General features: G+C 40.3%; 2 protein-coding genes across 2 annotated transcripts in view; both read left to right on the plus strand.

Moving 5' to 3' along the window:
• The window catches only part of LOC309569101 (high affinity immunoglobulin gamma Fc receptor I-like), a gene marked incomplete at its 3' end in the record, with an annotated part of 90,225 nt that overhangs the window by 17,403 nt on the left and 46,453 nt on the right, over window positions 1–26,369 (plus strand). The window lies entirely within an intron of this gene.
• LOC309569740 (high affinity immunoglobulin gamma Fc receptor I-like) overlaps window positions 2,471–26,369 on the plus strand; it is a 29,591-nt gene continuing 5,692 nt past the window's right edge. The window contains exons 1-4 of the mRNA XM_082275726.1: window positions 2,471–2,763; window positions 16,595–16,855; window positions 18,808–19,092; window positions 25,998–26,279. Of these exons, the coding sequence (XP_082131852.1) occupies window positions 2,487–2,763; window positions 16,595–16,855; window positions 18,808–19,092; window positions 25,998–26,279 (1,105 nt within the window). The 5' untranslated portion in view covers window positions 2,471–2,486. The remainder of the gene's footprint in view (window positions 2,764–16,594; window positions 16,856–18,807; window positions 19,093–25,997; window positions 26,280–26,369) is intronic.

Here is a 26,369-nt window from a genome sequence, read left to right on the forward strand (position 1 = left end):
CGCCTGTCATTCTCCCCGGTGTATGAATGATGATCATACGGTTCTACTATGTAGAACCGCTGATCACTGTTCATACATCTCAAGCCACAGCCAATCACAGTTAGAATCACGCCCCTAGGGACACACATAGCCCCTCCCTCTCAAAAAAAGTTAACCCCTTCACTACCAGTGTATTTTTACAGTAACAGTGCATATGTATAGCACTGATTACTGTAGAAATGTCACTGGTAACCCCAAAAGTGTCAAAAATGTCAGTCAAGGGTCCGATCTGTCCGCCGCAATGTCGCAGTACCGCAAAAAAAAAATCGCAGACCTTCAGCTTCCCTTCCCGGGAGCTTGCCGGAAAATGACTCCCGCGCGCATGCGCGGGAGTGACGTCATCGCGGCTCCGGCCAATCACAGCGCCGGAGCCGCCGAACCCGGAAAAGACGCCGTGGGATCATGTCAGCGCCCGTAGCCATTACGCGTTAAAAAAAAAAAACGACAAAAATGACAAAAATCTTTCCCTTAGTTAGTAAACGCGATAACTTTTGCGCAAACCAATCAAAATACGCTTTTTGCGATTTTTTTTACCAAACATAGGTAGCGTAAAACAAATTGGCCGAAAATGTAAAAAAATTTTGATTTTTACATTTTTTTGGGGGGAATTTCATATAAAAAAAATGTGAAAAATATTGCTATTTTTGCAAAATTTACGCTCTTTTTTTGTTTATAGCGCATGATCAAAAAATCACACAGGTGATCAAATACCACCAAAAGAAAGCTCTGTTTGTGGGAAAAAAGGATGCCAAATTCGTTTAGATACAGCGGCGCACGACCGCGCAATTGTCAGTTAAAGTCACGCAGTGCCGAATCGCAAAATACCCCCTGGTCAGGAAGGGGGTAAAATCTTCCGGGGCTTAAGTGGTTAAGACTTGACCGAGAACCATTTCTGGTCAAGATCCTTAAATTATTTTCCGTATCCACGTAGAAATAGATGATTTTAGTGCAAAGCGGACATTGCTTCTGCTTATATCTGCTGCAAAGGTTCTATCTACATGTTTCTCCCACTTTTGTAAATAAGGCAATTTGAAGTCATCTGGTGGTGAAACCAGGAGGAAATCAATTTTATAGAGTGTGTGTCATAGTGCCCTGAACAGTCCCAAATTGTACAAAACTAGTTAACAGACGTCGAAAGTGGTTCAGAGGATCCAAAGAACTGAAGAAGTGTTAAAGCTGTAAGGCCTTCCAGAAGTCCAGGCCATAGCGTCCCGTTGGAGGCATGTCTGTATCATGGGCCATGTAGCCAAGGAACCAGATGGAGCTCTTAAATGAAGGGAAGACCTGGGAATAAAGAAAATTTTTACCCCTTTTTTTAATACACTGGTAAAGAGGAATAGCTTTTTGCTTACAGTTGAGAGGAAGAAACATTGTACCCATCCCAGCTGCATTTTCACCTAAACTTTATGGGAGCTGGTGCTGTGCAAGTGCACTGTGTCCCTCAGGACCAGACTGGTGTTTTGAGAGGGGGGCCCCATATATTTTTCCCCAAAGCAGTGCCAGAAAAAGGACCTCTGGTGCCCAGAAAGAGGACTCTAACAGTGCCCCCACTCCCCCTCCCCAGCTCTCTAATGCTTTAGTGTTTTAAAAAATAAAAGATACATACAAACATGAGGGAAAGGGATGAAGTAATTAAGACTGATAGCTCATTCCTGCATAGTGCAGGATACGACTAGGTGGATGCAAAAGCAGCAGGAGCTCTTGCCTCAGCTGTGCCCCCCACCCAGCACAGCAACCAAGGCTCCTTTTCCTCAGCCCGGTGCTTGGCAGAGCCTCGGCAGTTCTAAACTTTAACCCAATATTTAAGGACATTATAAGAAATTTAAGGACATTATAAGAAATAAAGGAGAAATTTCCACCATGTAAAAATTTAAACATTATTTTTATCAGTCAAAATCTAATTAGAAAAATTGATTTTTGCAGGGTAGTTACACATTACCAGGAAAATATATCCCTGATTTTGTTTCCTTTGCCAAAGCAAGCGGGGTGAACACAAATGAGATAAATAGAGGACAAGTGGCCACATTTTAATTTATTCCAATTCTGATGCCCAAATCCCATGTGGATGCAACAGGCAAAGATTCAGCAGTTGCTCAAGCTTGCACATTTTCTCATGCCTCCAGCACAATCCTACTGGCTGGTGAGGCTGCCCATCACATTGATGAGCCAATAGCAATGTGTGGGGACAGGGCTTAGTGGCAAATCCCAGCGTTATCCATTAGTGTCTAAGCTTTGTGAGTCAGAACTGGCTGACAGGAGGGAGTGTTTGGGAGGGTACTGCAGGTAAGTGCACCTCTAGGTGCCTGCTGTCTTCTTTGTTTTTTCCAAGTCCCTTTATGGAAGTGATGTAGCATGAGGGTTACCTATACAGAAAATTAAATAATTTATAGGCAAAATTTTTATCTGCTGCAAAATAATTAGGTTCCGACTAATAACTCTCATGTACAATGTTCTGTCTTGTAGGGTCTTTGGTGAGACCACCTATAGTGACCTTCAACCCAAACTGGGACAAGATCTTCACAACTGAGTCTCTAACAATGACCTGTAATGTGAGTTCACCTATTCCAGCAGATATGAGCTACACCTGGTACAAGAACAATAACCCAATACACAGAGGACAAAGCTTTGTAATCCAAAATGCAAAAGAAGATAACAGTGGAAATTACCAGTGTAAAGGCACCAACACGAACAAAAGTGACCCTGTCAGACTGGATGTTAGTAATAGTGAGTAAATACTGAGATTTACCCTCCATAGGATTACCCATAGAAACATAAAATATTAACCACTTACGGACCGCCCGCCGAGTATTTACGTTGGTACTTTGGTGTTAAATACCGAGGTTATGGCAGCAGATAGCTGCCATAACCCTGTTATTTTTGTAAATGGCGGGCGGTCCGCTTTTTTTTTTTCTTTCTCTTTGGTGGAGTGGTGGTGGGGGTGGTGGGGGTGGGGTGGGGTGGTGGTGGTGGTGTGGTGGAGGGCAGTCCGCTTTAATATAAGGGTGGTCTTAGTGGCAGGTGCCCCCTCCTCCTGCCGCTTCCTGGTCGTTTTCCCCACTTCACGGACCCGTTGGTCGGGAAGAACGATCCGGTCCGCTGTCCTCTCAGGCAGGAAGTCGAGTGAGGGCAAGATTACCCTCACTCGACTCTATGGCCTTGGAGGACTGGACATCGCTTCCTAGCAACGGATTTAAAGAGCCCATTTTTTTTCATCATGAAAATAGATGACTTTTGTTTTTTTCTTTTTTTAGACTAAATGTAAAATGTGAGGTCTTTTTGACCCCAGATCTCACATTAAAGAGGTCTTGTAAAGCTTATTTCTATTACAAGGGATGTTTTCATTCCTTGTAATAGGAATAAAAATGATCAAAACATTAAAAAGAAAAAAAACAGTGTAAAAATAAAAAATAAGATAAAAAAAATAGGAAAAATAAATTAAAGCGTTCCATCTCTGTTAGCTCGTGCGCAGAAGTGAACGCATACGCAAGTCGCGCCCACATATGTAAACGGTGTTCAAACCACACATGTGATGTATCGCCACGATCGTTAGAGTGAGAGCAATAATCTGAGCCTTAGACCTCCTCCTCCTCTGTAACTCTAAACTATGGGGATTTTTAAGTACCAATGTTTGTCGCTATTCCACGAGCGTGCACAATTTTGAAGCATGACATGTTGGGTATCTATTTACCTGGCTTAACATTATCTTTCACATTATAGAAAAAAATTGGGATAACTTTTCTTATGTTTTTAAATAAAAAAAATATTTTTTTTTCCAAAACAATTGCATTTGTAAGACCGCTGCGCAAATACAGTGTCTCTATTTTATTCTCTAGGGTCTCTGATAAAAAAAAAATCTATATAATGTTTGGGGGTTCTAAGTAGTTTTCTAGCAAAAAAAACTGATTTGAACTTGTAAACAACAATTGTCAGAAAAAGGCCCGGTCCAGAAGTGGTTAAAGGAGAAATAGAGCTAAAGCTTGTTTTTCTGTACTTCTCCTAATAGGAATCTCTGGCTCATTTTTCTTTATTTTCTTAACCTATTAAACATTAATTTTGAACATAGTGTAGCGAAATTCTGTGACAAATGTTTGTAATGTGGGCAGTATGTATGTAGATGGGACTTTACATGGAAGTGGCTTGAGAGTGGGCAGGGACAAAGGGGGCCCCATGATCTCCTCTTGCCCAGGGGCCCCATGAGTTATCAGTCCACCCCTGGTCCTTCCATTGAGTGCTTAGATGGTTTACTTAGGTGGAGGTTCCTATACCTCATGGGTCTGGGGTGTGGTGGTAGATTGTGGACCAAAGGAGCCTGAGAAGCTGGCCAAGGATTTCTGGTAGCTCAGATTTTCCACCAAAAAAGAGAGGAGACAGGAGAGTCCTTATAGTATAGTAGATTAATAACAAGAATGTAGTGCTTCCACAATGAAAGGAAAAAGGTCAAAATGAACATACAACTGTAGAGGCTGCAGTCACTCAACTATGGGGGAACACCTGGCCTTCCTAGTGAAAAAAATCTGTCTCCACTCATGGTCAGTGTGGTGGCTCTCTATGCCTCAGGCATTCCTATCTCGGGAGCTCTTAATGGGTTCTCAGGTGGGTAAACAAAGTAGTAGAAAGAGTCAGCGCAAAAAGGGCCCCTGGGTAGTTTGATTGACAGAGGCGTCAGATGTAGTTATTCAAAGGATAGACACCGGTCATCTGCTTCAGTAAAACTTCCAATTACTTTATTACACCAAATAAAATGCATTTTGTGACTTTAAATTGCCATTTATTCAGTTTAAGGTTATAAAACTGGATCACCTTGAACTGTGAGTGCAGGGATCAGGAGAATGTAATGTACAACACATAATTTACCGGTTTCAGCGCGGTGGTCATGATTATGTAACATACAACATAGTGTATTGGGTGCAGAAAACAAGAATATGTTATATCACTGTACAGTAAGAGTGCAGGGGTCAAGGCTACGTAAAGTACAACAATGCATATACGGTGCAATGGTATGGACTGTGTCATGTACAACACAGTGTCTCCAGTTGGACTGTGCGATGTATAGCATAGCATATACCTTGCAGCGATTAGGGCAATGTAAATACACTATAGCATTTATGGTGCAGGGGTCAGAACTATGTAATGTACAACCCAGTGTGTGAAAAGCTGCAGTCAGGTCTCTGTAATGTATACAGTGGTGATCGAAAGCTTGGGCACCCCAGGGTGCCCAAACTTTTGCAGACGCCATTTTTTTTTGTTTTCTGTTTTTTGAAAGTGTAAATAATGGAAATAAAATCTAACTTTTGTTGACATATAAGAATGTCTAATCTGTAATTTGATGCATTTTGGAGATTTTTCCATCTTTCCTTGGCTTCTTTATGCACATTAATACAAATTTTTACCTGGGGTGCCCAAACTTTCGATCACCACTGTAACACGGCAAATGGAGTGCAGTGGGCAGGACTATGTAACAGACAACACGGCATTTAGAGTACAAGTGTCAGGACTATGTAACATAAAATGAAGGATATAGAGTATGGGGGTTCAGACAACATCCATATAATATATACGGTGCAGGGGTAAGGACTATGGAATGTAGTGGAGGAGTAAGTGTAGCTATACACTGCTGTTTTAGTGGTTTGTGACCCTTATTACATTGGTACTCTGTACTCCTTATTACATTGGTGCTAAGTGGCAATTTAAATGGTGACCAGTGGTTTGGGCCCTTATTGTTGCAGGTCATTACACCTTGTGTTGATGGTCAATAGATTGAGGTGTGTCTAAAAGTAATTTAGAAAATTCAAAAATTTAACACCACAGTACCAACGTCCCCAGATTACATTTTAAATGGGGCATATCTCTGAAATCACAGAGCTCCCGCCTAGGCGAGATGGATGAGGGCTTGGAAAACCAAAGAGTGTGACTTTAACGGTACCAGTAAACATTAAGTATTCACAAAGAGATAAAAAAATATTAGAGCTTTATTCATTTTACATATAAAATCATGAGCTTAGCATAAGCTGGATGAGGGAGATAAAAGATGCAAAAAACAGAAAACAAGAAACAAGACCAAAGAACAGACGTAGTTGGTAGGATAAGTCACATAGGTAGATATAACAATATAAACAAGACCATATATAGGTTATATGCAAGTGGCTACTCCGGTGAACAATCCGGTTCTAGTCCACAGAGCAGCGCCCCAACATGTTTCGCCGGAGGCTTCTTCAGGGCCGTTAATATGTTAGATCAATGGTCATGATACTTAATAGGCAGCTAGTAAGGTTTATCCTTCATATACAGTATATCCTGATACCAATTAGAAATCTTGAATAGATATCATGGGGGTGTGAGCGGGGACACATCAAAGGGTTAGCCTTGGCGATTAGATAAAATGCCACTCTGGACTGATACTTTCAACCCAAATGGCTAGGTCGGTCTTAAGACATAGCATATTCATGGGGACCTGATGCGGGATCACACATCCAGTACGGACTTCATCCCTTACCATCGGCTATGCTTAGGCAACACTCACTAGCATGTGAGTCTCTCTGGCTTTGAGTATGCTATGTCTTAAGCTACACTTACTCCTCCACTACATTCCATAATCCTTACCATTGATGGATGAAGCACCCCAAATATTGCAGAAAAAACATCTTTTAATTGATTCAAATAAACAAGTTGCGCTCAACGTTGAATTATATGTCCATACACCTAAGTGATAGGTGAAACAAAAATTTGCGATAAAACATATATTAATTGAAATAAAAATGTGAGATCAAATAAATGACCATTATAGTCCAAATAAATGTTGATATGTAAAAAACAGTTGATATCAATCCAGACTCCCTATGGTAATGCGCTTACCAGAACATGATATGAATGGAGCAAAGGTTCAAATCAAGGATCCTGACAACTTGTTTGTAGGTATCCGTGCTTAGACTCCCGGACGTGAATAACGTGGAATCATAAAAGAAAAAAGAGGAACGCCATAGCGTAAAACCCCACAAAACATGTATACTAGTATTATTGGTGTGCAAAAAGAAAAAATCATCAGTGAACTTGACCCCAATGTGATTAAACGTGATCAAATCCAAAAACGGAAAAGAAAGTAAATCCTTATAGAGCCAGGGTGATTAGGTGAGTAAGTATCCACCACCAATAATAATGCTGCTTACCAGAACTAAGGATCAATGGGTAGATATAGATAAAGGAATCCCCAATAGAAAAAAAAAAAACCTTCTAGATACTCCTTACCAGAATAAGAGAAAGGTAGACTTGTAGATGTACCAATATACAGGCATGCAATCCACCACCGATATGTACGCCCCTTACGAGACTACAATCTCATCACTAGTATGATATCAAGAAGAAGAGAATGGTAGGCTTGTGAAGAATCCCCCAGGCAGGCCAAGCAATCACCACCGATAAAATAAGCCCCTTACCAGACTGTATTGTTGTCTCACATATGGTATCCTGAGGTCAGATGGATGTTAAGTATTCCCACCAAATGCTCCAGGAAATGTGGCCCCAGTATTCAAAGACATAAAAGGGGAAGAGGCGCCATAGTGTAAAACGTAACAAATGTATTAAAATGAAAGGTAAACAACTCACATGTATAGGAAATATCGTATCGTATGTATCAGCCGCCGGCCGGACGGCTGCGCACATCCGCACAGGCCGGACACTCCAGGAAATGACGTCAGCACAACGTGACCTTACGCCGTTTCGTCACAGATGAAGCTTTCAAAGGTGCGGACGGCGTGCTGACGCCATCTATTTAAGCAACATCTAGCAGGATATCCGGGGGTGAGCGAAGCCAGCTCGGCCATCTTACATGAGGGAGATGACAAACTAATCTGATGCTGGAATATCGCAAAACACCAGGAACCCCCAAAAAACATATTAATGAAGGCAAATTAATAGATTATATACATTGAAGATCGATTTACCCTCAACAAAAATAATCATAAAAAATATATTAAATAAGTGGCCAAAATGGTATTATAAAAATTACATAGTAAGTATAAATGTCCCATAGGTTGTACGACACCATCTAGTGGCCAAGGATCGAATTACAATTATATTGCATACAATTTACAAAAATAGACCAAGGCCCAAAACTAAGTTAGATGATGTGAATGAATATAAATAAATCGAATTAAATGAAATAAATTATATCAAAAACCGATAAGTAAATATAAACCGAAGGACTAACCACTTATATTTGGAATAAATAAATAAATAAAATCAAGTAAATGTATATATCAAATAAGGATCACTGAATCAGTGATTCCAATTAAATGATATCATGCATTATCAATAAAAGCATTTAATTCTACGTCGATATTGAGACCGAACGGCACATAGGTCTTTGCACGATAAATCCATGACATCTCTAACCTAGAGATGCCTCTAATAAGGGGTTCACCCCTCCAGTGTGGTACGAACTTGTGAATTCCTAGAAATAAAGTATTTCTAGGGTCCTTATCATGAACAGCAGCATAGTGCTTTGAGACTGAATGTTTAAGAAAACCCTTCTTTATATTGGATACGTGTTCGTTTAACACATAAGGGGCGCTTGGTCCTCCCAATATATTGATACCCGCATGGGCACTGGAGCAAATAGACCACTCCATTGCTCATGCAGGAAATGAAGGGTTCATTGGTGTGTACCCTACCTGTGCTCTTTGCAACAGATTCTTAACCCTCCTGAGTTTGTTGGAATTTAAGCTGCATATCTGACATCTGTTGCACCTATAAAAACCTGTCAATTGTTGTAAAAAACTAGGTTTAGGGATAGGTGGTTCAAAAACATTTGGTGCCATTTTATCTCTAAGGTTAGGGGCTCCTTTAAAGACCACCCGTGGTCGATCAGGAAGACTTCTACGGAGAATGGGGTCATTATTCAAGATATGCCAATGATGGCCAATAAGATTTTTAATAGACATATGTTGACTAGAAAATGATGTTATAAAAGGCAAATTAGGAGAAGATTTCTCATGATCTGTTCGTTTCTGGTTTTTTAATAATTGGGATCTGTCCATCTGACCAACCTCAGTTAAGGTTTGTTGGAGAAATTCTCTATTGTATCCCTTGTCCAAAAACCTTTCAGTCAGAATCGGGGCTTGAGCCATAAATTCATGGAAGTCAGTGCAATTGCATCTGATACGAAGATATTGACCTTTTGGGATTGCTTGCAATCAGGGAGCATAATGACAACTGTCGACAGGAATATAAGAATTCCTGTCCGTTGGCTTAAAAAACATAGAGGTGATAAATTAACCATCCCTTATAGATATTACCAAGTTCAAAAAATTTATGACAGTTTGACTACATTCATAATTCAACTGTATACCTCTATTGTTAGAGTTTAGTTCGTCTAAAAATGTAATTAACTCCTGGTGTGGGCCATCCCATAGGAGGAGGACATCATCTATATATCTGGCCCAAAGCAATATCTGCGTCCTCCTCCCATTGGGCCATGTCCAAAATAAGTTTTATCCCCTTAGGGACAGTGAGGGCCCTATTAATATTCAACCAATACAGAAACACAACACTCAGCCTCTACAAAAATACACTGTTTCCCAGCGTCCCAGAGAAATTGCACCTGAAAGCTCAAATTGTCTACCTCCCAATAACCCAAGTTTTCCGGGTTGGGGTTTTCCCAGGGGCTACGCAGGGAACCAAACGACCCGCCGACCCTCAAGAGGAAATAGAGGAGGTAGGCGTATTAAATTCAAAAAAGTAAAAACTTAGCAGGCACAGGTGTATTCAATTTACCTTCCGCCCGCTCAGGGATCCCAATGGCTCTGATGTTGCTCCGTCTCATCCTATTCTCCAGGTCATCTAGACGTGCAGCTTGTTGGGCCGAGAGCAGGGCAGTATGTTTCACTTCCCTTTGCAAGGTCACCACATCATCTTCCAGGGAGCTAACCCTGCCCTCCACCACAGCTGTCCTGTGGTGCAGGTGGTTACTGCAGCTATAATATCCCGCAACGTGGGCTCTGTGTCTGGGGTTGGAGATGACTGCCTCAGGGCCTGGTCCACATCTGCAGCCTCCCAATCAGCAATCTGGCGGGAGATATACCCCAGCGGTACAGTGTCATCCGTATCAGAATGGGACCCCGGAGAGCCGGATCAATGGTCCCCAGACTGTATTTGGGGGTCCCGGGAAGCAGGCTTAGCAAACAGCTTCTGTGCAGCTTCCAGATAAGTGGCCTTCTGTGCCGTGCGCTGCGAGGCACCTCCATCTTGGATCGGGCTGGCCTGTGCAGATTTCCCTTCTTTACCCCTCTTAGACATCGTTTTTAGGAAGATTGGGGACTCACCGGGTGATCACAGCACTTCAGGGGACACAAGGCACTGGCGGATGGCAGAAAACGAAGCAGGATACGCTGTTACACAGGATAATGGCAAGGATCAGCAGCGGAGCTCGCAGCATGCACGTCCTCTCACATCCGCAGTTTGGCCACGCCCCCTGGGTGTATTCAATTTAAGTAAGGCAGTGCTGACGGATTCTGAAAAACTTATTTTGGACAATGGCCTAAAATATGCCCCCCCTAAACATTTGGATACATTCCAGACGTATATGGATATCCATGAGTTTATAAGAAAAATAAATTTTGAAAGATATGTTTTGAGCAACCCAATTAAAGATGATCGTGTGGTTAGCACTGAATTCCAACATTCAGGGTTGGCCAACGTATCTTTGTTCAATCCGCCAGGGACTCTGGCCCCATCCCTTAGGGTGTTTAGGGACGTTTTACTTAGGGATTTGGATAAAATCCAGGTGCATAAAACCTCCATGTCTGCTGACCAACAGAAGGGGCTTGATTCCTTGTGTGCTAACAGGGACCTGGTCATTAGGCCAGCGGACAAGGGGGGAGGCATCGTGGTACTTGACAAAAAAGACTATGATATGGAGATGCAACGTATTTTGGGAGATAGGCAAACCTATTTTCAGTTGCCCAAGGATCCTAAAAATTCATATAAAAGGACTTTGGAGGATATTGTTGACAGGGGTTACAAATTTAACATTCTTAATAAAAAAGAAAAGGCATTTATGATTCCCAAATGCCCTCGCACTCCTGTCATCTACTACCTTCCTAAATTGCATAAGAGTCTGACTTCCCCCCGGGTCGCCCCATTGTCAGTGGCATCGACTCTGTGACGTCCCAGGTGGGGAAGTATATAGACTCTTATTTGCAACCCTTGGTTCAAACCACACCTTCATTCATTAAGGACACCAGACATGTGATCAACCTTTTGTCTGGTTTGACTCCAACGGATCATCTCTGGTTAGTTACAGAAAATGTTTCTTCGCTGTACACAGTGATACCCCATGATGTGGGCTTGAGTGCTGTGAATATGTTTTTGGTTCGTGATTCAAACTAACCTAGAGCCCAAATATCCTTTATTATGGAATTGCTGGAATATGCAACACACCATAACTATTTTTGGTACAATGGGCAATTTTTTCGCCAGGTTACTGGCGTGGCCATGGGTGCCAAATATGCCCCGTCTTTGGCCAACCTTTTAATGGCCCAATGGGAGGAGGACGTCATCTATGCTCATCGCAGACCGCAGATATTGCTTTGGGACAGATATATAGATGACGTCCTCCTCCTATGGGATGGCCCACACCAGGAGTTAATTACATTTTTAGACAAGCTAAACTCTAACAATAGAGGTATACAGTTGAATCATGAATGTAGTCAAACTGTCATACATTTTTTGGACTTGGTAATATCTATAAGGGATGGTCAATTTATCAGCTCTACGTTTTTTAAGCCAACGGACAGGAATTCTTTATATTCCTGTCGACAGTTGTCATTATGCTCCCTGGTTGCAAGCAATCCCAAAAGGTCAATATCTTCGTATCAGACGCAATTGCGCTGACATCCATGAATTTATGGCTCAAGCCCAGATTCTGACTGAAAGGTTTTTGGACAAGGGATACAATAGAGAATTTCTCCAACAAACCTTAACTGAGGTTGGTCAGATGGACAGATCCCAACTATTAAAAAACCAGAAACGAACAGATCATGAGAATTCTTCTCCTAATTTGCCTTTTATAACATCATTTTCTAGTCAACATAGGTCTATTACAAATCTTATTGGCCGTCATTGGCATATCTTGAATAATGACCCCATTCTCCGTAGAAGTCTTCCTGATCGATCACGGGTGGTCTTTTTTTTAAATCTCTTTTTATTCAATTTTACAAACCAACAAACCATACAGAATAAATAGAAAACAATCGCAATATCAAAGTCCATTATTCTATAATAGAAGAAAAGAAGAAGAGGAAAAGAAAAAAAAAGAAAAAGAGAGAAAAAAAAGAATATATAGAATATAATTTCTCAACATCCTAGCATAGGCTGGTCCATTTAAGTGATAGTATTAGCACGTCACCCTTATATATATATGGACATAGAGCCTAGATATGAAACAAATATAGATTAATTTGAAGGAAAAAGTGATAACTGTAACAGTAATCAGACCTACAAAACATTTATTTTTAATCTACCCAAAGTTTGTGCTACTTCCGCCTTTAAGTACCAATCCGTATGTCTGAAGGGCTTCATAAAATGTTGAATGTCCTCAACCGTAAGTTCCTGCTCTATAAAGAATTTCCATTTGTCAAATAACTTTTTGGTAAAGATATGGTGTTGTAAGACTGTCCATACGTTCTTTGTACATTAACAACCTGAGCTCCGTCTTAAGGGCAGATAAGGTAGGAGGGTTAGGTTGGATCCGTGATTTTAAGATAGTTCTTTTGACTGCCAAGAAGCATAAATGTGACCACAGGGGGACAGTGGCCAATGGGCTCAAATGATCTATGGTGCTCACGTGGTTAATTCCAAATAGCATAAGATGCAGAGACTTCCGTAAGCGGGTATTCATTACCGTATTGGCATAATGGACCAGCTTGTCCCAAAATGGGATCACTCTGGGACAGGACCAAAATCTATGGGCCAATGTAGGCCTAGTTGACATACATAGGGGGCATACTGCTCTAGTTTTGTTGTCCCTAGTGGTCTTTAAAGGAGCCCCTAACCTTAGAGATAAAGTGGCAACAAATGTTTTGGAACCACCTATCCCTAAACCTAGTTTTTTACAACAATTGACAGGTTTTTATAGGTGCAACAGATGTCAGATATGCAGCTTAAATTCCACCAAACTCAGGAGGGTAAAATAATTTGCTGCAAAGAGCACAGGTAGGGTACACACCATTGAACCCTTCATTTCCTGCATGAGCACTGGAGTGGTCTATTTGCTCCAGTGCCCGTGCGGGTATCAATATATTGGGAGGACAAAGCGCCCCTTATGTGTTAGAATAAACACGTATCCAATATAAAGAAGGGTTTTCTTAAACATTCGGTCTCAAAGCACTATGCTGCTGTTCATGATAAGGACCCTAGAAATACTTTATTTCTAGGAATTGATAAGTTTGTACCACACTGGAGGGGTGAACCCCTTATTAGAGGCATCTCTAGGTTAGAGATGTCATGGATTTATCGTGCAAAGACCTATGTGCCATTCGGTCTCAATATCGACGTAGCATTAAATGCTTTTATTGATAATGCATGATATCATTTAATTGGAATCACTGATTCAGTGATCCTTATTTGATTTATACATTTACTTGATTTTATTTATTTATTTATTCCAAATATAAGTGGTTAGTCCTTCGGTTTATATTTACTTATCGGTTTTTGATATAATTTATTTCATTTAATTTGATTTATTTATATTCATTCACATCATCTAACTTAGTTTTGGGCCTTGGTCTAATTTTGTAAATTGTATGCATTATAATTGCAATTCGATTCTTGGCCACTAGATGGTGTCGTACAACCTATGGGACATTTATACTTACTTTGTAATTTCTATAAGAATACCATTTTGGCCACCTATTTTAAATATTTTTTATGATTATTTTTGTTGAGGGTAAATCGATCTTCAATGTATACAATCTATTAATTTGCCTTCATTATTATGTTTTTTTGGGGGTTCCTGGTGTTTTGCGATATTCCAGCATCAGATTAGTTTGTCATCTCCCTCATGTAAGATGGCCGAGCTGGTTTCGCTCACCCCCGGATATCCTGTTAGTTGTTGCTTAAATAGATGGCGTCTGCACGCCGACCGCACCTTTGAAAACGTCATCTGTGATGAAACGGCGTAAGGTCACGGCGTGCTGACGTCATTTCCTGGAGTGTCCGGTCTGTGCGGACGTGCGCAGCCGTCCGGCCGGCGGCTGATACATACGATACGATATTTCCTATACATGTGAGTTGTTTACCTTTCATTTTAATAAATTTTGTTACGTTTTACACTATGGCGCCTCTTCCCCTTTTATGTCTTTGAATACTGGGGCCACATTTCCTGGAGCATTTCGTGGGAATATTTACCATCCATCTGACCTCAGGATACCATATGTGAGACAACAATACAGTCTGGTAAGGGGCTTACTTTATTGGTGGTGATTGTTTGGCCTGCCTGGTGGATTCTTCACAGGCCTACCATTCTCTTCTTCTTGATATCATACTAGTAATGAGATTGTAGTCTGGTAAGGGGCGTAAATATCGGTGGTGGATTGCATGCCTATATATTGGTGCATCTACAAGTCTACCTTTCTCTTATTCTGGTAAGGAGTATCTAGAAGGTTTTTCCTATTGGGGATTCCTTTATCTATATCTATCCATTGATCCTTAGTTCTGGTAAGCAGCATTATTATTGGTGGTGGATACTTACTCACCCAATCACCCTGGCTCTATAAGGATTCGCTTTCTTTTCCGTTTTTGGATTTGATCACATTTATTCACATTGGTGTCAAGTTCACTGATGATTTTTTTGTTGGGGTTTTATGCTATGGCGTTCCTCTTTTTTCTTTTATGATTCCACGTTATTCACTTCCGGGAGTCTAAGCACAGATATCTACAAACATATCATGTTCTGGTAAGCGCATTACCATAGGGAGTCCGGATTGATATCAACTGTTTTTACATATCAACATTTATTTGGACTATTATGGACATTTATTTGATCTCACATTTTTATTTCAATTGATATATGTTTTATCACTAATTTTTGTTTCACCTATCACTTAGGTGTATGGACATATAATTTAACGTTGAGCGCTTGTTTATTTGTATTTTTGTAAGGGTGTGGTTACACTTGAAGTTGCAGCCTATTTTTGTGATAATTTTCCATTGGCGCGGTTATTTCCATATTATCCCATCTTTTAATTGATAACTAAACACAACTTGTAAGCGCAATTTATCTTTATTTCATCAATTAAAGGATACTTTATCTATACTGTCCTGTGTAGAGTTGAGCGGACACCTGGATGTCCGTGTTCGGCGGGTTCGGCCGAACTTGAAAAAAAAGTCCGGGTCTGCGACCCAGACTTTTTCCGAACTTTACCCGGACACCGAACCCTATTGAAGTCAATGGGGACCCAAACTTTTAGGCACTAAAATGGCTCTAAAAAACCAATGTAAAGGGCTAGAGTGCTGCAAATGACAGCAAAATGTAGTTAAGAGCATGGCAAGTACTCTTAAAAAAAATTCCCCTTTAAATTTGTAATTTTTAAATAGCAGATTAGAACTGCACTCTGTAGTAAAATATAGCTGAATGCTGCACACAACAGACTGATAAAAATATTTTTTTTCTCCCTCCTCCTCCTCCTCCTCAGTGGTCTCAAGTGAGGGCAAAAAGATTGTTCACTGCACCACCCCCCACACAGCAAAATCGATGTAGATCGCTAATGGACGATTGTTCTGTCCTGTGTCTCCTAATCTCTCCCTGGCTAATCTCTCCAGCCTGTCCCTAAAATGCTCAAATATCTTTCCCTGCCTACACTCCGACCTGTCCCTGCATTCATTTCGGGCACAATTTTTCCCTGTCTGTCCCTAATCAGCAGCAGCCAGCACGTATGATGTGTGCTCTCTCCCTACAGCAGAATGACGCACCGCGCTGTGTCTCTCGAGCTTATAAAGACATGGGTCACATGCTTCAGATGGCCAATCACAGCTACTAATACATTAGTAGGCATGGCTGTGATGGCGCACACCAGTTAAACGCTTGTTGATTGGCTGTTGAAAGCCCGCCATTAAAAGCGCGCCATTACATAAAATACAGGAAATAAAATTACTGAACACGGATTTTAAACCCGAACATACAGTAAAGTTTTCGGGTCCGTGTCCGGGTAACAAAAATCCAATTATCCGGTACGGACCCGAACAATACAGTCCGTGTTCGCTCAACACTAGTCCTGTGGGCTCTGTTTTGTTTTACTTCTGCCAGTTAAACATGCCTCTGGATATACATTGAACTTGCAAGGAAGAGATGTCTGCTTTGGTTTCCCTAAGGAGCTCTACATCTCAAGATTTTACCTTTGGTCCAGCAATGTCTACGCACAGCATTATACCATGTCATGGGCAAGGCTGGTACAACATGATAGTCTGAGTGATTTATATAAAGGTTGGGAACAGCTTGAAGGGGTAGAACATTCTTTATGTATATTTGCTCTAATACAGATTGCCTATGGTTCTCTTTTTTTAGACTGGGTGATCCTGCAGGCTCCTCTCTATGTTCATGAAGGTGACGATGCGACTCTGAGATGTCACCATTATCCCGGATATTCTGGAAGACGGACTATATTTTACAAAGATAATGCTGTCATAGAAAATTGGCAATCTGATCCTGAGTTACATATTAATAACATAAATCTGGGAGTATCTCCTGGATATATGTGTAAGAAAGAGGTTTATCACAACCAACTGTATTATAAGCACAGTGGAGGAACTTCTGTATCCGTGATGGGTAAGCCCTGCAAATTTATTGGGGTGGAGTGGAGCAGATTTGTCCTTCTCAAGTGTTAATTATTCGCAGAGATTTGCTCTACTCCTCTAGCTTTGGATCCGGTTAGTGTCTCACTTTGATTCCCCACACAGTCCTGGAGAAAAGTCAGAAAAATTAAGATGACAACACAATATTTATAATGTACTATATGTATATTTGATTATTAAAATTGCAGAACTTGGGAGATAGAGAGGTTGATTTACTAATGACTAATAGGCCTTTCACTTTGCAAGGGAATTTTCCCCAGAGCTTTGTCAATGTGGTGTCATGTCAGTTTGCTTGCACATGATTGGATGATGCAAATGATCAGAACTTTCCCTCATTCACCCAGCTCTGTGTCAAATTTCCTTGCAAAGTGCAACTTTCTTTGCAAAGTGAACAGCCTATTTACCTTTAGTAAATCAACCCTAGGGACTCTGGGATTGTGATTGTGTTTAACTAGCTGGCTCGTCAACTGAGCACCTTGTTCTGGATTACCTCTATTTGTCTGATCCCACATGTCTATATAACAGATTACACTACTGATTGCTGCCTGCCTTGACCCTTACCTGAATAGCAACAGGTTGTTCTACTAATTGTGGCCTGCCCTGGTCCTTGCCTGGATAATGGATTATGCTTCTGCATGCTGCCTGCCTTTACACTTGCATGGATATTGAATTATACTATTGTCTGCTGTCAGCACAGACCACTGCTAACTGGACATCCAGCCAGCCACTAGTCCTGGTCACTCCTGCACGCAACACCTTTGAACCTTTCCCCCGTGAAGCCATCTGGCACAGTACATGAACTATTTCTGTTGTCAAGAGTTGCTGGGAAGCATCTTGGTTCTGCAAATAGAGCATCATGCTTTAAGTCCTGGGGGGCATCCAAGGACTGTTAGAGCATTTTGCCTTCAGGGAAAGACGCCTTGCTATTTTCGCAGAACGGAATGCAAACCAGCAATCCTTACACCATGACCTCAAATGATTGGAGTAAAGACCCTTTGATAAAAGACATAAATAGCAGTTTTGGGGTGGAGTGTCCAGGCCAGGAGGGCAGAACTAGGGTGAGCACTTTATTTGAAGGTACATTTTAAGAAATTATTTTACTTCCCCAGCAAATAATCAATCTGAAGAATGTTTGGAATTAACTCATTGTTGTAAGAAACTGCACAATGTTGTTGACAGGCAGCATAGCTATGGGCAATACTGGGACAGGGTCGTCCAGAGCCCAGGGCAAGGATCCAGAATTGCCTCCCTCCCTCTTCCCCCACTATTAATGAATGCCATAGAATGGGTGTAGTACCCTGCGTCCATTTGTTGCTACTTTGCTTTGCAGTTGCCCCTCTTCGCCATCCCTTGTCCCATCCCTGGCTATTTTCTTGTTTATTATGTATTCAGTCTGACCAGACTTCTGAGGTTGAGCACCCTACCCCCCCACACACACACCTGTCCACAGTATATTATAGGATAGTGGACACTGTGTATATCCACAGTGTCCACTATCAAGTAGATATAGGAGGAGTCCCTTGTAGTGCATTAGCACATCTCTCCCAGCAAGGAGTGTTGTCTCCAAGGGTTAGAGAGGTTGGATTCATCCATTTTTTTATGGATAGTGTAGGACCCACTGACAATGGGGTACTTTGACGTAGTGGTGGGCTTGAGCACGATATGGCCATATGGTGGGACCAAATACACATTTTTATTTATGGATTGTCTTCATATTTGATAGTCATTTCTGTTGCATGTGTGCACTATTCTTTTTTAATATGGGCAATGTGTTCACCACCTGTAAGACAAAGTCAAATTTTAAAAATGCAAAGAAAGTTACATTAATTATCTGAAAAAGATCCTACTAATCTGGTAAAATCTAATGGTTCCTTCATGTCCTGGTGAAAAAAGGGAGGTATACTGTTTATTATTTGTGTTTTATAGAAATCTTCACAACTCCAGAAATAAAAGTGACCCCATTTCCGGTAATGGAAGGAGATAATGTTACTGTGACATGTCACACAAATGTGTCTCCATACAGACCAGAGACAGAACTGCAGTTTGCTTTCTACAAAGATGGAGGAAATATTCTGAGTTTTGGTTCATCTGACAAATATGGATTCCAGTTCGCTAAGGTGAAGAATTCTGGGAAATATTACTGTGAAGCGAAAACAGTTTCAGGCAAAATAATAATGAAGGGGAGTAAAACGTTGAACATCGAATTAAATGGTAAGCATAGATTATGGATTCACAGATATGGTGAAATTTTCAGGCAACTGGTAAGGTTGACCAGGGAGAAATACTTTCTGGGAGCGGCATACAGGCAGCTTGTAAGTAAATAGCAAATATGCAGGAAGCTGACCACTGGGCAGGAATCAATAATGAACACAAATTATGGAAATAAATTTAATAGAAGGAAATCGAAAAATGAATTACTGTATGTGGGTTACTGTTGCTGACCTCCTTCTGACAATGCCAGTCACCTGGCTATCATACCAAGTGAAGCCAGAACTCCCAACCTGTATAATTGTTCTGGGTCAATGACTCCTAGCTAATTAAATAAAGAAGATCTACTGTACCTGAATCAGGCAATGTGTATTTTCCAAGAAAGTTACAATGGCAGTTACACACCTCTATTACATTTAGTTTTATTGAAACTAGGGATGAGATGATCGCAGGGTTCTGCAAACTTTCTTAGGAACCAGTGACAGTGGGAAGCTTATATATATATATATATATATATATATATATATATATATATATATATATACTGCCTGGCCAAAGAAAAAGTTGCCCGTCACACACTAATATTTTGTTGGCCACGCATTCGCTGTGGCATTGTTTCGATAAGCTTCTGCAATGTCACAAGATTTATTTCCGTCCAGTGTTGCGTTCATTTTTCACCAAGATCTTGTATTGATGATGGGAGAGTCGGACCACTAAGCAAAGCCTTCTCCAGTACATCCCAAAGATTCTCAATGGGGATAAGGTCTGGAATCTGTGGTGGCAAATCCATGTGTGAAAATGATGTCTCATGCTCCCTGAACCACTCTTTCCCAATTTGAGACCAATGAATCCTGGCATTGACATCTTGGAATATGCCCGTGCCATCAGGGAAGAAAAAATCCATTGTTGGAATAACCTGGTCATTCCATATATTTAGGTAGTCAGGTTTGCATTGTGTGTGTGGAAATGCTCTTACTTTCACTATTAAACATAGCCCTGAGTTCTACTGTTGTTTTTCTACAATTTGATTTCACCAAACATTTAAGCGATTGCCGATCATGATCAGTCAGGATTTTTTTTACGACCACAATTTTACCTCGAAGACGAAGGTTCCCCACTATCCTTCCAGTTTTTAATAATGCGTTGGACAGTTCTTAATCATAACTCAATTTTAGTCGTTTCTGCAATCTCCTTAGAGGTTTTCTCTGCTTGATGCATGCCAATGATTAGACCCTTCTCAAACAGACTAACATCTTTTCCACGACCACGGGATGTGTTTTTTGACATGGTTGTTTAAGAAATGAGAAGCTACCCATTGCATCAGTTGGGGGTTAAATAACTTATTGCCAGCTGAAAGATAATCGCCCATGCAGTAACTATCCAATAGGAGACTCTTATCTATTTGCTTAGTTAATTCTAGGTGGCGACTTTTTTTTTGGCCAGGCAGTGTATATGGAAAAAATGATACAAATTTAATTTGGATACAGCGTTGCATGACCGCGCATTTACCAGTTCAAGTAGCACAGTGTTAAATAGCAAAAAATGGCCTGGTCATGCAGGGGGTAAAATCTTCTGGAGCTGAATAGGAGAAAATAGGAGTAGTCAAGCACCATCATGATGTTGATTTTTCGAGACAAGAAGCATAATATGCCCAAGTAATAAGCAAATGGTTGACCCATGTTCTTAAGTTATTTATTAATAAAAACCGTGTTCCTAAAACCTCAACATATACTGTGTGTAAGTGAGACTATCACATTCACTCAGGTCGCATTATACCACTAATGCATTTTCGCTACTTTTATTTTCAGCGATCTTCACACAACCAGAAATCATGGTGACCCCAAATCAAATGACAGAAGGGGACAGTATGACCCTCACCTGTCACACAATACGTAGTGAACCCAATAATAAAACAGAACCGGAGTTTGCTTTTTACAGAGATGGACAAAATGTTCAGAAATTCAGTTTATCTAACCGATATGAAGTCCAGTCCGCTGAGCCAAAGCATTCTGGGAATTATTCCTGTAAAGTGAGGGCTTCAACCAGAAATATCACAAGGAGCAGTGAAGAGTTATACATCCAGATACAAGGTGAGCAGAACAGGTGCCATTGTCTTATCATATAAGAGGAAAAATAAGTTTACTATTCACCATACTATCCATTTCTGAATTGTACTTTTTTTTTTTTAAGAAACTTTTTTAAAGTCAATGTGCGATACAAGAGAAAAGGGTATAACATTGTACAATGCATTTTAACATTTTTCGGGGTCGGAAGCTGAGCAATGGAAAGAGCTCATATCTGACCCGGGGGTTTAACAAGTATAACAATCCAGATTCAGAAAAACAAGTATACTAGAACCCTAGTTGGATGGATTTTATGCACCTAAATGGGATTAGCGTCACAGGGGAGAAATTGTGACAAAGGGGGAAAATCGGGGCGGATGAAGGTGAGGGGGAAGGAATATGGAAAGGGGGGGGGGGGTACCTGTGAGATAGAAAAACTTAAGATAAGACACTTAATCTACAGCAGAGAGTTCTCTACCCAGTAACAGCATATACAAATGTATCCGCTACCATTGCAGAGCCGACACTTTTGGGTAGTGAATCCAGGAAATCCTGCCATTTGCAAGAGAAACGATCAGTTGAGGACGAAGAGTTGGAATCCGTATTGAGCCGGTCTTTAGTCATAAGGCTTAAAAGTTTGCGGTGTACTTTTGACACAGTAGGGCCCTCATTTGTAATCCAATTGGCGAGAATAACTCTGTGAGCAGGTAAGGATCCAAATACGAGGGTGAGGTAGAGGACGGCTAGTCCATATTTGCAGATGCTTGTCCCAATATCCAAAGACAAGTAATAGGGGGTCCTTCGGTAGCTGAAGGAGCGTGACTCGTTTGATTAGCACCTGGTCCCAGAATGTACAGATAAAAGAACACGACCAGAATCTGTGGTGTAACGATGGACGGTTAGTTTTGCAAAGAGTGCACAGACGTGTGAAAGGAGCCTGTACGTTGGACGTGAAGGGGATGTAGGCTCTGTGCAGAATGTGAATTGTACTTTATATAATTCTGTATACTGATCCTGTGTGATATGCTTACAGTTATATTAATTTCCTCTACAGAGCTCTTCTCCCAGCCGGAAATTGAGACGGTCCTAGACGTGGACATAGAACGCAATCAAATGATCCTAACATGTAATACAATTGCAACGAGAAATGACATTGAACTGCAGTTCATTTTCTACAAGAATGGACAGAAAATCCAGGAATTCAGTTCATCTCACCAGTATGTAATCCCACCGGCTCAGGTGGACCATTCTGGGAAATATTGTTGTGAAGTAAGAACTTCAAGCAACAGTGTGAAAAAAAGAAGTGAGGAATTAACTGTAGGCGAACAAGGTGATCAAATTGTATTTTTAAATGGCGGCCTCAATAGCAGTTTACTATGTACATGCTGTGCTTACCATCTAGAAGCAAAACATGCTTGGATGTGCTAAAATTTATTATTTATAGGGTTGGCCAAATCTGTTGAGGGTAGAAGGAGGTATGAGCCATTCTTTGAAGCAGCACAAGAAGTTACATTTCTGACAAAGCTCAACATCCAATGCAGTATATTGGTAAATACGGGATATCTATGTATAATATTCCATACTTTCAAGCAAAAATAGAATTCCATATATCTTGGGTTGTAATGATATTCCCAAACCTAAGTCTCCTTCTTGGGAATCCGAGTAATTCTCAATACCCTAACAGATGAGCCATCAGTATGTAATCCCATCAACTCTGCTGGACAATTCTGGAAATTATTACCAACTCTGGTAATTCTGGAACTTCAACCAACAGTGTAAAAAAGAGGAGCGAGGAATTTAAATGTGGGCAAACGAGGTGATCATACTGTACAGGATTATTGAATGAGGCCTCAATAACAATTGGCTATATACAGGTGCATCTCATAAAATTAGAATATCATCAAAAAGTTATTTTATTTCAGTAATTAAATTCAAAAAGTGAAACTCATATATTTTATATAGATGCGTTACACACAGAGTGATATATTTCAAGCATTTCTTTATTTTAATGTTGATTATGGCTTTCAGCTAGAGAAAACCCAAAATTCAGTATCTCAGAAAATGAAAAAATGACATAAGACCAATAAAAAGAAAAAAAAAAAGGATTTTTAATACAGAAATGTTGGCTTACTGAAAAGTATGTCCATTTACATTGTAGTGAGCACTCAATACTTGGTCAGGGCTCCTTTTGCATGAATTACTGCATCAATGCGGCGTGGCATGGATTTTTTTTTAATCAAGGGATATCCCTTCACTGACCGGTGGAAGTAGCAGCCACTACAGATCTAAAAGCTATAGAAAGTTTACCCTAAAAAAATAAAGCTAAAACCCTCAACGTCATACAAATTTGTCAGTGGCATAACAGTATAATAGTATTGGAAAAAAACAGAAATTATGGGGCAACAAGAGGGATTTTGATGGTACTGTCACCAAACAGGTAATCAGACCCAAGAGGCATATATAGAAAATATAACAGAATTTTATTGCATACAAAAGCAGTACATTATACACAAAACACATATATATTTTTGAAAAAATGTTAAAACCCAAATGAAGTTATACACAGTCCAGGAGGGAGGTGATTCTTCTAAAGACTTACCCAATGCAGAAAGAGTCAGTTTAGAAGTTACCAGAAATTCACAACATGTTTCACGATAAACCGCTTCCTCGGGGGAATGGCAAAAAACTAGGAAGAAAAAAACAATCATAAGTAAAATATACAAAAAGTGTGGAAGATAATATGTGAAGACATGTCCGTAAGGGACCAAATGGTTGGAAAGTCATAACCAGTTCTAAACAGCAGTGTTACCTTGTAGGGCAGGGGTAATGAATTAAAATTCAAGGAGGTCCGGTCGCCAAAATTTTCTTTGGGCCGAGGTCCAAATCTGAAGTCTGTGCTATGACTCAGAAAGATGGGCAAAACAAAACGTGTCCATCAGCGTTGCTCTTAACATAAAATATGCCCATTAGAGTGCCCCTTAACATAAAATGTGTCCATCAGCGTGACCCTTAACATAAAATAAGGGGCACTCTGATGAGCACATTTTATGTTAGGGGGCACTCTGATGGGCACATTTTGTTAGGGGGCACTCTGATGGGCACATTTTATGTTAAGGGGCACTCTGATGGGCACATTTTACACATTTTATGTTAGGGGGCACTCTGATGGGCACATTTTATGTTAGGGGCACTCTGATGGGCAAAACAAAACGTGTAAATCAGCGTTGCTCTTAACATAAAATATGCCCATTAGAGTGCCCCTTAACATTAAATATGCCCATTAGACTGCCCCTTAACATAAAATATGCCCATCAGTGTCACCCTTAACATAAAATAAGGGGCACTCTGATGAGCACATTTTATGTTAGGGGGCACTCTGATGGGCACATTTTGTTAGGGGGCACTCTGACGGGCACATTTTATGTTAAGGGGCACTCTGATGGGCACATTTTACACATTTTATGTTAGGGGGCACTCTATTGGGCACATTTTATGTTAGGGGCACTCTGATGGGCAAAACAAAACGTGTAAATCAGCGTTGCTCTTAACATAAAATATGCCCATTAGAGTGCCCCGTTAACATAAAATATGCCCATTAGAGTGCCCCCTAAATTACCAAAAGTGGTAACCCCGAGCCACACTCGGGGTACCGCCAGAAGCATCGCTGGATCCTGTAAAAGAGGTCTCTTACCTTGTCACCGGTATCCAGCGATGTGTCTCGGCAGTGTCTCGCGGCGGATCTTCCTCCCGATCCTCTCCGTGCCCCGGCTTCCGTCTCCTGCGACGTGAAGTTCGCAGGGGGGGTGGAACCGGCGGCAAATTCAAATGTAAAAACTCACTGATGCAATTCAAAATAAAAAAAAAATCAGATTAGTTTGCCCCCCAGTGCCCTTTCCTGCAGTTTTACTGTACTTTTTATGTAAATATATATAGAGTATATATATATATATATATATATATATATATATATATATATATATAGTATATATAAATATATATATACATATATATATATATATATATATATATATACACATATACATATACACATATATATTTTTATATATATATATATATATATATATATATATATACACGTCATTCTTGTGAGTGAGCAGCCCAAACCAACTGTATACATTATATATATATATATATATATATATATATATATATACATAATATATGCATACATACATATATATATATATATATATATAATATATATAATTAATTTATACAGTTGGTTTGGGCTGCTCATTCACAAGAATTACATGCAAAATAATGGTACCGCTTTCAGCACCTAAAATCCAAAAGAATCATACCGCCAGGGAGGTTAAGAAATGAGAAGCTACCCATTGCATCAGTTGGGGTTAAATAACTTGTAGCCAGCTGAAAGATAATCGCTCATGCAGTAACTATCCAATAGGAGGCTCTTACCTATTTGCTTAGTTAATTCCAGGTGGCAACTTTTTTTGGCCAGGCAGAGTATGTGGAAAAAATGATATAAATGTAATTTGGGTGCAGCGTTGCATGACCGCGCAATTACCAGTTAAAGTAGCACAGTGTTAAACGGCAAAAAATGGCCTGGTAATGAAGGGGGTAAAACCTTCTGGAGCTGATGTGGTTAAAATAGGAGGAGTCAAGCACCATCATGATGTTCATTTTTCTAGACAAGAAGCACAACATGCCCAAGTAGTAAGCAAATGGTTGACCCGTGTTCTTAAGTTATTTACTAATAAAAACCGTGTTCCTAAAACCTCAACACATACTGTGTGTAATGGAGACTATCACATTCACTCAGGTCGCATTATACCACTAATGCATTTTCGCTACTTTTATTTTCAGCGATCTTCACACAACCAGAAATCATGGTGACCCCAAATCAAATGACAGAAGGAGACAATATGACCCTGACCTGTCACACAATACGTAGTGAACCCAATAATAAAACAGAACCGGAGTTTGCTTTTTACAGAGATGGACAAAATATTCAGAAATTCAGTTTATCTAACCGATATGAAGTCCAGTCCGCTGAGCCAAAGCATTCTGGGAATTATTCCTGTAAAGTGAGGGCTTCAACCAGAAATATCACAAGGAGCAGTGAAGAGTTATACATCCAGATACAAGGTGAGCAGAACCAGTGCCATTGTCTTATCATATAAGAGGAAAAATAAGTTTACTATTCACCATACTATCCATTTCTGAATTGTACTTTAT

This window comes from Pelophylax lessonae (assembly GCF_965119305.1).
Source record: "Pelophylax lessonae genome assembly, chromosome: 13".
NCBI classification, from domain to species: domain Eukaryota; kingdom Metazoa; phylum Chordata; class Amphibia; order Anura; family Ranidae; genus Pelophylax; species Pelophylax lessonae.